Source organism: Anopheles bellator, chromosome 1 (assembly GCF_943735745.2).
Source record: "Anopheles bellator chromosome 1, idAnoBellAS_SP24_06.2, whole genome shotgun sequence".
NCBI lineage: Eukaryota > Metazoa > Arthropoda > Insecta > Diptera > Culicidae > Anopheles > Anopheles bellator.
Window position 1 is genome coordinate 39,312,783 of NC_071285.1, and position 14,935 is coordinate 39,327,717.

At 48.2% G+C, this 14,935-nt stretch overlaps 2 protein-coding genes across 2 annotated transcripts; both read right to left on the bottom strand.

Annotated features, from left to right (window-relative positions):
• Positions 1-2,506: 2,506 nt before the first annotated feature.
• LOC131215565 (nose resistant to fluoxetine protein 6-like) lies at positions 2,507-6,360 on the bottom strand. Its single transcript, XM_058209956.1, has 12 exons — positions 6,052-6,360; positions 5,778-5,976; positions 5,525-5,707; positions 5,206-5,408; positions 4,969-5,144; positions 4,721-4,889; positions 3,732-3,925; positions 3,442-3,592; positions 3,123-3,309; positions 2,912-3,054; positions 2,735-2,837; positions 2,507-2,631 (listed from the first exon to the last, which is right to left on the bottom strand). Exons 1-12 carry the CDS (start codon positions 6,358-6,360, stop codon positions 2,507-2,509), a joined length of 2,142 nt encoding a protein of 713 aa, XP_058065939.1.
• Positions 6,361-7,902: 1,542 nt separating this feature from the next.
• On the bottom strand, positions 7,903-13,748 carry LOC131215566 (probable beta-hexosaminidase fdl). The gene is made up of 5 exons (XM_058209957.1): positions 13,692-13,748; positions 12,940-13,223; positions 11,274-11,983; positions 11,047-11,203; positions 7,903-10,975 (listed from the first exon to the last, which is right to left on the bottom strand). Exons 1-5 carry the CDS (start codon positions 13,746-13,748, stop codon positions 9,814-9,816), a joined length of 2,370 nt encoding a protein of 789 aa, XP_058065940.1. The 3' UTR covers positions 7,903-9,813.
• Between the last annotated feature and the right edge of the window lie 1,187 nt (positions 13,749-14,935).

Consider the following 14,935-nt stretch of genomic DNA (forward strand, 5'->3'; position numbering starts at 1 on the left):
TAAGGTCGATTAATTTAATTTAATTTTGTTAAACGGAAAGCTCTACTTTTTAATTAATAATACTTTTCCATTAGAAACGCAACGGTTAAACCTCCGACGCAAACCCTGAATTGAATAATTTCCCAACCAGCGCACAATTGCTCGTTGTGAGCGCAACGAGTTGGGAAAATTGGTTCAATGAGTCACCGGAGTTTACCGGCTAATTTTCCAACCTCATTACGCACATCATTTGTTTCGATGTCGTTCGACGTTTCCTTGTACACTTCATTCACGTGCGGCCCCACAGAGACTCGCTCTCCAGCAGCCACGGCACCTATTATCGAAAGCGAAAGTGTCGAAGCTCGATGAGGCTTTTCAATTTCTTTTGGCGCAATCGCGGCCGCAAATGGTCCACCTGTAAGCGTAACAAACGAAAGAGTTATTAAATTTACGACACTCGCCATGCTCGGTCGCCATCAATAACCAAGTGTCTAGCCGTTAATGGGCGTCATCTTCGTGAACCGATCGGGCGGGCGATAGAAAGCTCAAGGTCACCAGCTGTTTCTAAAGCCTGGGGGCCAGTGGCGGGAGCTCCAGAGCTGCAGATGAATGAAAGTGGTGGCCGCGCAACTTGTGGGGGGAACAGCTTGCGCGTCACGCATTATTCGCGCCGAACCGGTTTGCGGCCGCCGGTGGCAGGTTGGTCACTTATCGTGACGCGGCGTGAATTTTATGGCGTGCAGTTGCATGAAGCTTACGCAGGAAGGTTTGCTACGGCCGCAGATCGTAGCAGGAAAATTAGGGACTCATCACGCTCAATTAAAAGAAAATCCGAGGCTACAATTTCAAATCATGTTCCATCGAGGCACGAACTGTGACAAGGATCGGGCACGATAGGTTCAATTAAGCGATCTCCTTTACGGAGTGTCGGCTGAATCTTGTAATGAAATCTCAAAAAAGGGGCACTTAAGTCGCTAAATAATAGTGTTTGCAAAACGGAACGAGCCGCCATCCTAGTGGCGTCCGACGGTCAATCATAATGTCGATCGGTGGCTCGCACGAGAGGGTCCGCGATTTGTTTCTAGAATATTACAAAACTACGCTTAATATGCACATTCAACACATCAATCACCGTGGGAGTGGGCACACTGTGCGCGGTAGTACGCAAAACCAGACACGTCAAGGTCAAGGAGACTTCCTTTAAGGAGATTTGCTTCAACGCAACGGTTAGCAATTTATCAGTACCATTATGTAACATTGTGTGTTTAACAACCCCGGGAATAGTTTGAGATTTCTTTCCAACGGTTCGTACCAAACATGCATCATAAAATCTCAACCCCCGAGGAACTGGTTCAGGAACTACGAATGGGAAATCAATGCAGACAAGTTTGAATAATTTGTCCAATAATTTCCCCATTAGCCAAACGCTTTCCACTTACGCGATTCCTAGAACAGTCCACTTGATACATGATGGTGTACTTTGTACGAGTAGACTCTGTGCAGGAAGTGAAACTGGAACCACTTCTCACGATTCCAGGCTAAATAATCAAGAGAACGGGCCACTAATGATCAGCCACATGCGTCGGCTTACTGACATTTCGACGTGAACTATGTTTTCTTTTGCATTTAATTTAACACATTGTATCAAATCCCTGCCCTGTATTTATTGAAAGAAAGAATTAAATAGATTAAGTAAAAATAAAAGGAAAACAAAAGAGATAAAAGGAAAAAACGTAATAGGAAGAATTGAGGCAAAAAGAAAACTACTGTTACTTACTTACTTACATATTTTATAACATCAATCCCAGTAGTCTAGTCTCATCATACTAACTGCATCAACCAATTATTTTGACAGATCTCAACTTTCGATAATGAACGTCTCAATTATTACAACGGCTAGATATGAAAGTTATGAAATCGTAGAATTTTATCAAATCATCCATCTTTAAGGGACCGGTTGGAAGTAAAAATGCTGCAGTGGAACTCTTGAAGCTCTTGAAATCGATCGTTTCACCGGCGAGCAGGATATCGTTCTTATCACAACATCAAACATTCAAACCGGTCATCGGAGCAGGTTTTGGTGGCTAAAACATGCGTCCGTAGTTAGAACATCGAGGTTCTAATGAACCACGAAGGATGTCTACTTATGGGCGACGGCCGTGAAAGTGATTTTACTAGGCCAAACTTCTTTCAGCGTAAGTGATATTAATTTGTATTGGTTTATTAAAATTCACATTGGTGACACTTCATAGGACTCTTTGATACGAATTCGAGTTCATCTAAAGCTGTCGATGATGCCAACGATATGAGTTGATGTTCCCATAAAATGGCCGATAAGATTGGTGTAGACACGGAGTATTCAGCAATTGATACGCGACCGATCCCGATTCGGTAAGACAATTGTAAATAATTTTTGTTTTATTTACATTTTAAATTTTCAATCACTCGAATAATATTACAATCTTTGGTTACCTCAACTCTACCTTTGAATGAACAAGATTGTACTATTGCTAATGCAACTTGGCAGCTATTGCCCAACACCACACGGTTCGGTTTTGCTTTCTGCCACCGTCGCCGAAGATTCTGTGGTCACTTGGCAGCCATTGGTTACCATCTGTATCTCTTCACGGTAGATGCTTTCGGCTAAAAAATCACAACATAAACGAGGTGGTCAAATTCGGAACCAGAGCTCCCCGTCTTCCGTCCCACTTGGCCATGGGTGGGCTTTCCGTACTTTGGCGTTGGGTCGGCCGATGAAAGATTGCTTTCTGAACGTTCGCAAACGGAATCTCTATCAACAGGCACATTAGCGTGCCCATGACGTAGGCCAGCACCAGTGTCGATGACGTCGAAACGAGCTACGTGGCAGAGAGTGAAAGGGATTCTAGTAAACGGTCCACTCTCAGCGGCGGCCAACCCGCAGTCAACTTACAATCCTCATGTCGCTAACGTAAATCGGTTGCCGCTCGTTGCCCAACGTGACACGGATGATGAACAGATGGCAAAGGAACACGCAGTACGTTACCTTGCCCAGGGGTTGAAAGATTGGATTACGGAGAGCACTGCGTATGAATCCTAAAAAACCGGGACGCTGAAGCTCAGTGTTGAAAGGGCAAATGGTGCCCATCACCGGTGCCACTTACCACCGATACCGAGAGCCAACCCAACGAACAGCAAACCGAAAAGGATCCCCCACAGGTTTTTTGCCAGCGCCGCGTACAGGGCTATCCAGAGGGCCGGCTTCTCGAAGTCGTACGCGTAGAATATGTACGCCGACAGGAGCGAGGCTATCGCGACCGGAAGTGATGCGTACCAAAGGACGATGAATTGCTGCCGAATTAAATTACAAGTGTTTATGGTGAAACAGACAACGCGAAAATCGAACGTCGAAGCAGAGTGTTTGATAGAATTATTACAGCCCATTGCCGATGCCGCGACTTCCTGGCTTCTGTGCACACTCACCTTGTTTCGCGCGGCCTCGAAACCGCGGTGCTTCAGCTTCCGATACATCAAACCGGCCATCAAGCCGGCCAAATAGCTGCCGAAGTTGGTGTGCGTCGGGATGTACATCCTGCGGTACGCCGGATCGTACCACAGCACGTACTTAAGGGCCCTTCAGGGAGAGGATAGTAAATAAGGCGCACGGGGCGTCAGATGCGATAAAAACATTGGCGCATCATCACCATTATCGGTCACTTTCGATAACGGGGCTCACTTTAAGCGTGTGAGGCTTCCAGGAACGGCACACTTACTCGGGTCGTAGCATGACGACTCCTTCGAAGCGATTGATGTACGTCACGATGCCAGGCACTGCTAGGGCCGTGAGGGAAGCCAGCGCGAACAGGGGCATCAGGGTTTTCGGGAAGCGCCACGTAACGCTAAGCAGCATCAGCCCGATGACGAAGAGCTGAAAGTCGGTCGCCAGGTACCAACTTTGCTGGAGGCACTGCAAAGCATCCGAGGCAGTGGTTAGAATGGAACAATCGAATACGACTTTTGTTTCGGAATTTGTAGAAAACCCAGGAATACATTTTTAGCATAAACTTGCTGCTGGGAGCCTTATTTTCGAAGAAGAATTGAAATTGAATTTTTTATCGCACCATTAACCTCGTGTTAATTAGCTATTAACTTGTTATTGAGTGAAACTGGTTTAAATAACCAAATCGAGATCGTTAGATTGATGGACATTCCATATTTAATCAATAAGCCAGGCACACCAATAAAGTTTCTATTGTAAGTATAGATCGAAACAATCAATATACAATTAATCGACCAAATAGTGTAAAAATGCAAACCGAAGGCAAGTTTTTAAAAAATGGAATAAACTCTTCCAATTGATCCAGTTCATTTTTGGTTATATTTACGGTTAATAGTAAAAACGAGTGCATAATTATGGCTCATTAGAAAGGCTATAATAAAGCGTGTTCTGTATGATAATTTAATCATCACCCAACTATGCTGATAAGCTATAGACACCAAAACTGTCGTTGGCACCTAATTAAATGCACCTCACTTATGAAAAGTTAAATTCAAAGAACCCATAAAGATAAGAAATAAAAACGGCAACATTAACCGTAATAAGCATAAATTAGCAACCCCTCTAATAACAAACGACCGACTGCAAGAAGTAATTACGGTGGCTAATGATAAAAAACGGTAAAGTTAACGGTAAAACACACGCTGCATCGGAACATGCACTAAACACGGCGGACGCTTGCCGTTGACCCCACCCGGAACTTACCGGCTCCGAGACGGTGACGTAGTTGTTGACGTAAAGTACGTTCACCCACCAGTTGCTCCGGCAAAAGGTGCGCTCTGTTTCGGCAATCCGCTTCCAGATTGGTCCATCCTGTAGCCGGATTAGCCAGGTGGCATCGAGCAGCATCATAAAGCCGTACACGGGGGTCAATCTTCGAGGGGAGAGATTGGTTCCTTGCGGTCACTTGCGGTCGTCAGACGAATCAGATCGGCTGTCCGTGCCACCCTTACCTTAGGTACCGATACAGGATGCTTTGGCCAACGTGGCGCCACCCGAAGGTGCGCTGGCCGCTCCGTTCGACTAGGTCCGCAAACTGAACCGCCAACAGGAACCCACTGATCGTGAAGAAGATCTGCACCACGGTGATGCCGTTAAAAATTAGCATCGTCACCAGCCGGCGATAGTTCTGTTAAAAAGGGACCATTTATTCGACACCCAGACAATCGGCCAAGGTCACCGGAGCTTACCAGCTCGACGTACTGTGGGTTGAGCAGCGGGAAGATACAGTTCAAGAGCATCGAGTGGCCAGCAATCACCAGATACATGACGAGGAAGCGCACCGCCTGGATGAAGCGAAGGTCCTTCGCTTTGTCGGTGTCCGTTCGGAGGTTGGAGGTCGTCAGCGATTGCCAGTTCCGCGGCAGCGAAAACGCCACCAACAAGTTGGTCCCTGGAATGGATTCGGACACAATGGATTCGTTAGAAAACATGAATATCCTTCAGCGTCCACAGTGAGATAAACAATTCAGAGGCCACCGAGAATTACGAATCAAATATTCTTCTCACACTTACACCGACCGGGACGTCCCGTTCCGGATTGATAGTAATCCTTCAGCCCACGGTCGCCTTCGTGGGCCTCGGTTGTCGGCGGCCGGCTTTTGCGGTAACGCTGATAGTCGTACCACGTCGAGAATGCCGCCAGGACGAGCAGTGTGCCAAGGACGACCAGAAAAAGCACGTCCATGGTATCTGAAATGGTGGCAGAAAATACATTTTTCATCATTTGGACGAGATTCCGTCGCTTCCCGCGCGACGTCACCTGCCGAGTCCTGTCCGGATGTGCCTGTCACTGCGGATCGCTCCGTCGGACGGTCGACGGTCGTGCAATATTCGACCGTCGAGTACGCCATCAGCTGGTACTGGCGCTTGAGCTCGAAATTGACACATTGATTGGCTAATCGACGGTAGCGATTGCGCCAATCGAGTGCCCCCCGGAACGTGTTCGGGTCGAACGTGATCTGTGACGTTGGGGAAGCGAAAATTGGATTACAAAGTGTTGGCCAGTGTTTCCTTTGGACCCCTTTTTGGCTTACGTCATGCGCGCCCGGATGGTCGAAGCGCGCCTTAAAATACTTCATTTGGGTGCTCCGGTCGTACTTGGCCATCAACTGGGCGCAGCGGTTCATGCAGAGGCCTCGCTGGAGCCGATCGTGCCGGAAGCTGCGCTTCGTGTCGGCCGAAAAGTGTCGTATCACCGACCAGCCGGCGATAGTGTCGTTCGGTGCCACCCAGCTATCGACCAGACAGTACACCGACCGAACCGGGAACTCCTCCAGACAGCGATCGTAGTCATCGTACAGGTAAAGCGGTGGCATCTGGTAGTACGCCGTGACTGGGCGCATTTGTTTGGGGTCAAAACATAGCGGAAGTTTAGTAAAAAGACGCGGTGAACTAGTGTCCCGTCACGGGTTGCAATTAAAAGTGCAGCCGTTTGTCGTGGTTGAGGACACGGAAGTGAACCCATAGGGTCGTATCTCTCTTACGATGGATGGTGTGGTTAATTTGTATTTAATTATTAATTCCGCTGGGTCCATGAAGCCGACAGAAATATAAACAAGGGCAAGTAATTGCTTTGTAAGAATTGTGGAAGCTTAGAAACGTTGTCAGCAATAATATTGGTTATTATTTCAAAAATCTAAATAAAGCTTAAAATTCCAAAACAGTAAAAAATACAACTAAATATTGGAATTCAGAAATTAAAAAATAAGGTGAACACTTAAAGACACTTTTAAACTCATCACGGCACATCGGAAACACTAAGTTAGATGTTAATCCAGGACATCTATACACTAGAAGTGACCCTTTCCAGTTGCCAGATTTTTACTGGGGTCTAGAATTTTATAGCAGGTATTTGAAAATTCCACCATCATTCCAATCACATCCAGAATAAAGCACTCACAATTGAATTCCACACCATTATCACACAATGAGCTGTTACCACTTTCTTCCCCGGTGCATGATGCAATCTTATAGAGAAGAAAAGCCCCCAGAAATGTAAGCTTTCCCATTGCAACGACTCTCGGTGCTTCACTGAAAGTCTGACGGATTAAAAAACTGCTCAACGTTCAATCAGAAGCAAGTGATGCCATCTACTGAGCGTGGGCCAAATGCAACCGTTTATTGGTGACGTCGATTGAAACACAAACAGACCCATGGGGAACAAACAAAAAAATTGCAACATAATGCACTCTCCCCATTCACCGGTAAGGGGAGGCGGGTTTTAATGACTTAATTGCATACAATTCCTTCTCCAAAACGCTGCATAGTCATTCCCTAACGTAGGGTGAAAGGCACCCGGCTAGTTCATCTATCATTAATGCCACCATCACCTTGACCGCGCCAGCGAACGCCCGTGAGGATGCACGTCACTCACAAGCGCAGGAAATTCGATTCCGATTGACTGTAACATGCTGTGGCGCCGTACTGTTAGTGATTCTGTTCTCTTTAAGCAGAGAAGGTGCTTAAATGGCCATTGCATGTTTCATGGGGAACGACCGCCTTTTTCCGATAGTTGTTCCAGTAAACCACATTATTGATGCAACAGAATTCAGCTCGGCGATTTGTGGGAACGGTTGCATCACGTTGCTTTCGTCCTCGTGAGGCAGCCTGTGGAAGGCACTTGTCAGTCTTAAAGTGGCGCCAATGCCCCACTAGCAGTGCTGATGCCACGAAGGATGTCAGAGTTTCTCCCCCGGGAGCCAGACACATCTTGTCACCACCTGTCCATCAATCCGTGGATTTAGAATGGATAGCACGCTAGTAGCCACGTAGCCACGAATTTGCATTCAGTGATATTTCGCTAGGTTTAACAGTAAAAAAAGCTTCGAAGAGTTTAGTTAGTTAATTTTGTTTCATTACACTATTTTTATTGGACTAATACAAATAAATCGCGTTCAGCAGTACGCGCAACCCAAACACCGCCAACCAGTAAGCTTTGAAATTTTCACCGGGCCTTGCGGCCCCAGCGCAGCGGCAAAGTAGTGCTTCTTTGTTCGTTTTTGTTCAAAATCGGAAAACGTAAATCAAAACTATGTTGTACTCTTTTGCATTCAATCCAACAAACAAACAACAAGCTACCATTAGGTACGTTAGACAAATGTTAAATAAATGAAAATGAAATAAACGAAAAATGAGGCACATTTTCTGGCGAAAGCAATGCGAACGTTACGGAGAACGTAACGGCACCACAATCGGGGAAATAATGCACTTTTTCTGTCCTTTTTCTATTGGTTCTTCTTCGCTATCGGACCCACGCGTTCCATTGCTTCTATCTCGGGGGCGGGAGGAAATATATCGTTTATCAGAAACATTAACAAAGTTTAGCTAATTGTAATGCACAGTAAGTAGAGTACGAGTTTGCTCTGCTAAATATTTGTACGTCTGCACGAGACTGATGGTGATGAGTGGGCCATGGTTTTGCACTCGTGTTGTGTTACTACGCGACACATACGCACACACTACACACTAATCTAGTGGCCGTCGCAGTGCGGGGCGCTAGTGTCCCATCGCAGAGGGAAAGCACCGCAGGGTCGTGGCGTCCTTGCTTTTTAGTGTTTGTCATTTATTAGATTTCCAAGAGAAAAAAAAACATTCTATTCTTAACTAGAAAATGTCATTGTTTTTGTGTTTTTCCTCGAACATTGTTTCTTTGTGTGGATCGGCGCCGTCGCCTACTACTGCTGGTCGGTTTATGTGTGTGCATGTGCGGTTTTGGCAATCGAAACCATTTACACTCTCCTTCTTATAGTATCTCCTTTTCTATGGCATCGTTTACACTATCGCTAAAAATCGACCAACAACAAAAGAAGAAAACAAAACTACAGTAAACAATCGGAATAACATGAAACATAGTGCCGCAACAGAGGCTACGGGTGTTACGTGTATATATTGCAAACCACAGGCGGTGGCTACGGAAGGTAAACGCTACTAGGTACGAAATCGTCTACAGGTCATTGCGTGTGTCATTTGAAATAGCTTTCCTTACTGTCCTATTCTTGCCGCTCCGAAGCTCGAAGTTTACGCTCATCTCTGGCCCCGCTTTGCGGCCCAAGGCTATCGATCGGCCATCGATTAGTAATCTAAACCGCCGCCCCAAACCACCCGCTCGCGCGCTCACGTCCTCGCTAGTGTCCTAAGTAGTTAAGTACAACCGACCATCGGATTAAAGGGGTTTAATAATTTCAATTCTGTCACCATCCGGTCACCCGTTCATGTCACCTTTGGCGGGTTTGCGCCTAATACACAAGACAGGAAACCAAACAAAATGCGGGTTTCGCCGGGATTGTTTTGGCAAATTCCTCCGTTAATCCTGCTACGGGTTTCCGTGACCAACGTGGAATTAAATTAAACAACCTTAAATCATTTTTGTTCAACCTACAAACGATCGCGCTGGCGATCTACGATCTGGCTCTGCTACGTGTGCTACGTGAAACCCTTCGAATAAGTAGCTACCACCGTATGCCCGTTCGCTGCCTTCCACTAACACTATTTACAACCATATCGTTCCTTCCTACTGGCTGTGTGGGGGAGTATTATTGATGCCCCTCGCCCTTTCTCTCTTTGTATCCGGTGTATCGTGTTGACCTTCGTTCATCTCCGTATCTCACTAGAGTCTGTGTCAGGTTCCGATAATCCACTAAATATAAAAGAAATACCGTAGGATCGCAGTCCTTTCGTCAAAGTATCACAACCACAGCGCCTTAATCGTCTCTCCATCCTTCTTTCTTCTCGTGGCCATCCCTGCCAATATCCTCCCCACCCCGGGGCCCGCTTTAGTAGAACGGATTGGCGTAATATCATACACATTCGTCCTGGTTCTGGGCACAGTACTTGGGGAAGATGGGCTCCGGTCGCAGCCCGAGCCCGGCCAAGTGCGTCCGGAACACCGACATCCGGTTGTACACCTCGAGCGGGACTGACTCACTGAACCGCTCCTCGACTGGATCGGTCCACAGTCGTTCACCCAGTGCCGAGGCTCGGGGCCACAGCCGCGACTCCAGGATCGATTCGTCGACCTGCTCCGTCCACAGGCACGCCTCGCCACCCAGTATCTGGTGCATCTGGAGCGAGGTTAGCTTCATCTCGTCCCACGGCCGGTGCTTGTACACCGTCTGCCAGTTGCGGTAGGGTGAGCAGGCTCCCTCACCCGTCGACCGCCAGCTACCGAACCCACAGTCCAGGTACCAGGCGTCCACGTGCGATATCACCAGCCCGTAGCCGGCGTTGACGAGTTGAAAGTTTTCCGGCCACTTACTACCGCCCCACACCTGCACGGCGAACACGCTCTTCGGGAGGCACACGTTGCTCGTCAGCCCACTCGACCAAACGGCCACCGTACTAGGCACGGTCGTGTTCTGAGCCCGTGCGGCCAACTGCAGCCGATGATACGCTTGCAGCATAAAGTCACACCAGAGCGTGCGCATGTCTGAGTCGTTAAAATGCTGCTGCCAGCACTCGAGGTTCACTTCGTCCCCACCGAGATGGAAGTAGTCCAGCGGACCGACGATCTCGAGGAGCTCCTCGTAGAGCCGCTGCAGGATCAGGTAGGTGTTGTTGTTCTTCGGATTGAGCTGTCCGCACGGAGGCTCCCCGCAGTAGTTGTTCCACGGTTGCTGGTTGATGCACAGACTGAGCTCCCCGAGCCCATGCTTTGGGCCCCAGTCCCACCCATTGCCGGCGTGCGCCGGTGCATCGATCTCCGGGATGATCTGAACGCCACGCACTTTCGCAAACGACGCCAGCTCTCGCACGTCCTCCGGCGTGTACACTTCCGCCTCGGAGTATGCCCCGTACCGAGCGAGTTGCGGATAGTGTTTCGAGATGAGCGGGAAACTCTGCGAGTCCGTTATGTGCCAGTGGAACCGGTTTAGCTTCGAGTGCGACATCCCCACGATCGTGCGCTTGAGGGCGTCCAGCGAGAAATAGTGCCGCGAAGTGTCCAGCATCAGACCGCGGTAGCTAAAGTGTAGAGTAAATATGAGAAACAATTAGGCAGGGTTCTACGTTCGGCTTTGGATCGGGAGTCTTACTTAAACTTTGGTCCGTCGTCGATCGCTGCCTTGTTGAGAATTTTCAGCGTCCGTTCGGCGTCGTCGAACCAAACCAACTGCTGGAGCGTCGTAAGGCCATGCTTGGCGCCGAAGAATGAATTGGCCGATATTTTCACAATCAGCACGCGGGCAGAATCTGTGGAAGAGGAAACGACACATGGCTCAGTACTATGGCTTAGGATCCGTCCTTCGCCCCGGGTACTTACGAGTCACGCTCATGTTGTAGCTCTCGTCGGTACGGAGCGTCAGGTGTGTTTCGGGCGATTTTTCCACGTGTACGTTCACCTCGAACACGTCCGCATCGTAGCGCTTGTCGCTGATCAGTTTGAAGAAGTGTATCTTGTTACCACCCCCCAGGCCGGCGGTGCTTTGGCGCTGTTCCGCCGGAAGCCCTCCAACGGATTGGTGCTGTTCGGCCGCCTCATTCATCTCGGTGCCCAAGCTTCTCTGTTGCAGTTCCGGTGGGAGAGAGTTGGCTGGCATCGCTCCCTCAATTTCTTCCAGTGTGGCTCCGTGCGACGCCATCAGGGTGCGTAGTTCGGCCCGCAGGACGTCGAACGCGTCGTGGAGCAGTCGTTCCACCGGCTCAAACGCGGTACTCACTTTGATCCGCATATCGGACAACCGGAAGCGCGACGTTTTACTACCGATCGTCGCGGCTCCCGTTGGCTGGGGCCAGATGTTGATCGGCCCACAGGTCATCGTGCACGTTCGGTACGGGATACGTTTTGAGCCGCTGTCCGTTCCAGCTGCGTGAGGTTGCTGCTGCGTTTGGGTTTGTTGCTGCGTTTGCTGTTGCTGCTGCTGTTGCTGCTGCTGATGGTAGTTGTCGAAGTCCTCTTCTACACCGTCCACGAAGTGGTGCCGAACGCAACGATTGTTGACGCACTTGTACGTCCACGATCGTTCAATGGGGCTAACGGGGCGCACGAAAAGTGGCCAACATTCGCACGTTGCGTTAACGGCAAACAATCGTCGAGGAGAGAGTAAATCGAAAGAGAAAAGAAAAGAAATCAAACGGTACTCTTAAACATACCGGATCTACGGCAGATTATGAAAGGTGGTAACGCGAAAATGACCGATCATCCGATCAAATAACGCACGCTACCCACGTCAATATTGTTTGAAATTAAATCAATTTTCATATGTTTGCTTCTTATCGTATTGTTAAAATGAATTTGAAAACCCCGTTGAAAACGATTTTACGATGAGAGAGGCATTCATTTGCAATTTTTAACATTTGATTAACATAAAGACGTAAACCAAAATGTATTGTGGTAAAATGATAATTTGTTTTTTGTTTGTTTACAGAACAAATAAGAGAATACGTGGAATAAATTGATATTTTTGTGCAAATTTTGTTGCTCCGCTCGAAACACCGAGTTGTCATATATTTTACCGAACTGAATATCGCCCCCTCTCATACCGTGAGGTATTTTTGTTTTCAAAACTAAACTCTCAAATGAGCCCTAAACTCATAAAAATCGCCATCCGGAAGCTAATTGTACTTTATGCTTCCATTTCCGCTCATTACCGCGGTTTTATCGTTTGGGGGGCACATCGTTAAAACGGTTTCGTGCGCCCGGGAGTCGTTCGTGACATTGGTAACACATTTACACGGATCGTAAACTGACTGCGGGCGGGACACTGTTGATTATCGGAGACCGAATGTCCTTCTCCGAGAGAGAGATGGGCAAAAGGGAGGAATAAAACCGACACCGGACACCGGATCGGACGGAGCAGCAACAGTGTGGTTGTTGCTGGTGTGGAAAATATCCGATTTCTTGCGCTCGCCGCAACCGAAGGGTCTCCACCAAACACGGGTGCGGGTGCGGGATTCTAATTGCGTGCCATAGCAACTAAATAACTCACCTGATCGGAATCGCGTTGATTCGTGCGTTTTCACCACTGCCGCCAAGACTGCCGAAGCTTCCTCCGTCGACGATGTGCGAATTGTAGCTTCCCAGCGCGAACGGTGTGGACGGTTTGGACGACTCCGAGCTGTCCCGCCAGTAGACCACGAGCAGGACGCTGCCGAACAGGAACAGTGCCATGAGCGTTTTTAGTAGCGACTTTGTGAAAGCCATTTTTTTGAACAGATTTTTCAACACCGTCATCCGAATGTTGCGCGACTGCGACGAACCTACCGAGGAGCGCTGCAAGTTCGGGGAAGAAAATGTTGTTACAAAGCGATAAAATGACACTTCAATAGAACGAGCAGCTACGGGCAGCTTAGAGGCAATCAACGAAAAATCGAACAATGTTAATATGATTTGGGGTGACCGTCATCTAATAATTCTCATTCGAAATTCACAGGACGGGTACGGTGCGGTGCAAATTTTCGGCCGAATTCGTGGAACATTCATGATTTAATAGAGGCTTCATGGTACACAACTTCCGCGCGCAAGTTTGGCTTATAACGCAACACGGTCCCATGGTTGGTCGGTCGGTCGGTCGATCAATCAATCAATCAAACGGCTCCCAAATTGATTATAAGAATATGTCAATCGTACCGACGGACATTGAAATGGCCCAAACGGTAGCGGCAACCGTGCCTCCTTCGAAACTACCAGGCTGCGCAGCTTATGAGGACATTTATTGACATTTATTTCCGGCAACCGTACCGAGCCGGTGTACGGAGTTGCTGGAATATTGATGTCCCGTCGATATTTCTGATTCATTTTTTTTTAACTTTTAATCGGGTAAAGGTACACGCGAAGCAATTGTAAATTAAATTTAATACCTCGTACGCTAAATGTGGCGCTCTGTGCGCGATTAATTGCCGTATCAAGTGTCTCGGGGTGCGCGGCTCATAGAGTCTCGCGGGGACTTTGCCATCGCGGGCTGTGAAACATTGGTGGCGTACTGATTCTATTCAGTGGGACCAAAAATAGAAATTATGTATGAAGAATCACGTCAGATCACTTTACTGACAATTTTAGTCCGGAATACGGCCGCTCCGAAGTCGGATTTGGCGCCCCTAATTGGAGACCAATTATTGAAATACTTTTGCAGCCACGGACCTCCACTCCGTACCAAGACCAGATTAGTTGGCGAGCACTACTCGCGGGGGGCGACGCGTTGGCGCGTTAATATTGCACAGATAGTGAACTCGAATAGTCCGAGTCCTCCGAGGAGAGAACGAGGCCAAAATGATGCCGAAAGAGGCGAAAAGGTGGAAAAGTTTTCTGATTATACCACCTCGGCAGGTGCGGCGCGCGCGTTCCCACTAATCAGACGAGCGATGGGTGCCAAAACCGGGCCAACTTCAAACACGGTCCTGCTGTTCCGTCAAACGTGGCAGCGGCCGCAGCGTGTAAACGCCAGACCGCTGGCTGGCGGCGGCACATAAAAAGAGATAACTGAAGAACCATCGGGCGCTGGGCAAAAATAAAGAAATCACTTCGAAGGACTCGAGCCTGGGCACCTGGAGCGGCAACAACCCCAAAAACACACACATACAACCTGAGTGATTATTATTAGCAGAGGAACAAAGATATCAACACTAATGAGAAAAGTCCACCGAGCGCGGAAGGATCCTTCGCTCTTTCGTGTACGAACCACCCTCCGCGAGGTGTGACATGTGTGCGCCTGGGGAGACGAGAATCGGATTGTGGTCACAAATTATTCTTTAATAAGGAGAAATCTGTCCTCTCGCCTCCGTTAACGGAGAAAGACGTCCTCCGTCCTGCAAGATGTTCCGCGTTTTGCCTAGCTCGCGGGAACCTCTCAAAACGGAAGATTGGTCAAAAAGAGCATCAGAGCAAAAGGCATGGTACCAAAAGCAAAAAACATCAGAGAAAGTTAAACTTTCCTTTTTTAACTGTTCTTGCAACACTTCTTAGTTCATCCAACTTCTTAGTTCATC

Excerpts from the sequence above, each read along its gene's own strand:
- LOC131215565 (XM_058209956.1), bottom strand. The coding sequence starts at position 6,360 with ATGCGCCCAGTCACGGCGTACTACCAGATGCCACCGCTTTACCTGTAC. Across the intron at positions 4,890-4,968 it reads ATCCTGTATCGGTACCTAAG|ATTGACCCCCGTGTACGGCT; the intron begins GTAAGGGTGGCA and ends CTCCCCTCGAAG. Across the intron at positions 3,055-3,122 it reads GTTGGCTCTCGGTATCGGTG|GATTCATACGCAGTGCTCTC; the intron begins GTAAGTGGCACC and ends CCGGTTTTTTAG.
- LOC131215566 (XM_058209957.1), bottom strand. The coding sequence starts at position 13,748 with ATGAATCAGAAATATCGACGGGACATCAATATTCCAGCAACTCCGTAC. Across the intron at positions 13,224-13,691 it reads CAACTCCGTACACCGGCTCG|CGCTCCTCGGTAGGTTCGTC; the intron begins GTACGGTTGCCG and ends CCGAACTTGCAG. Across the intron at positions 11,984-12,939 it reads ATCAACGCGATTCCGATCAG|CCCCATTGAACGATCGTGGA; the intron begins GTGAGTTATTTA and ends GCGCCCCGTTAG.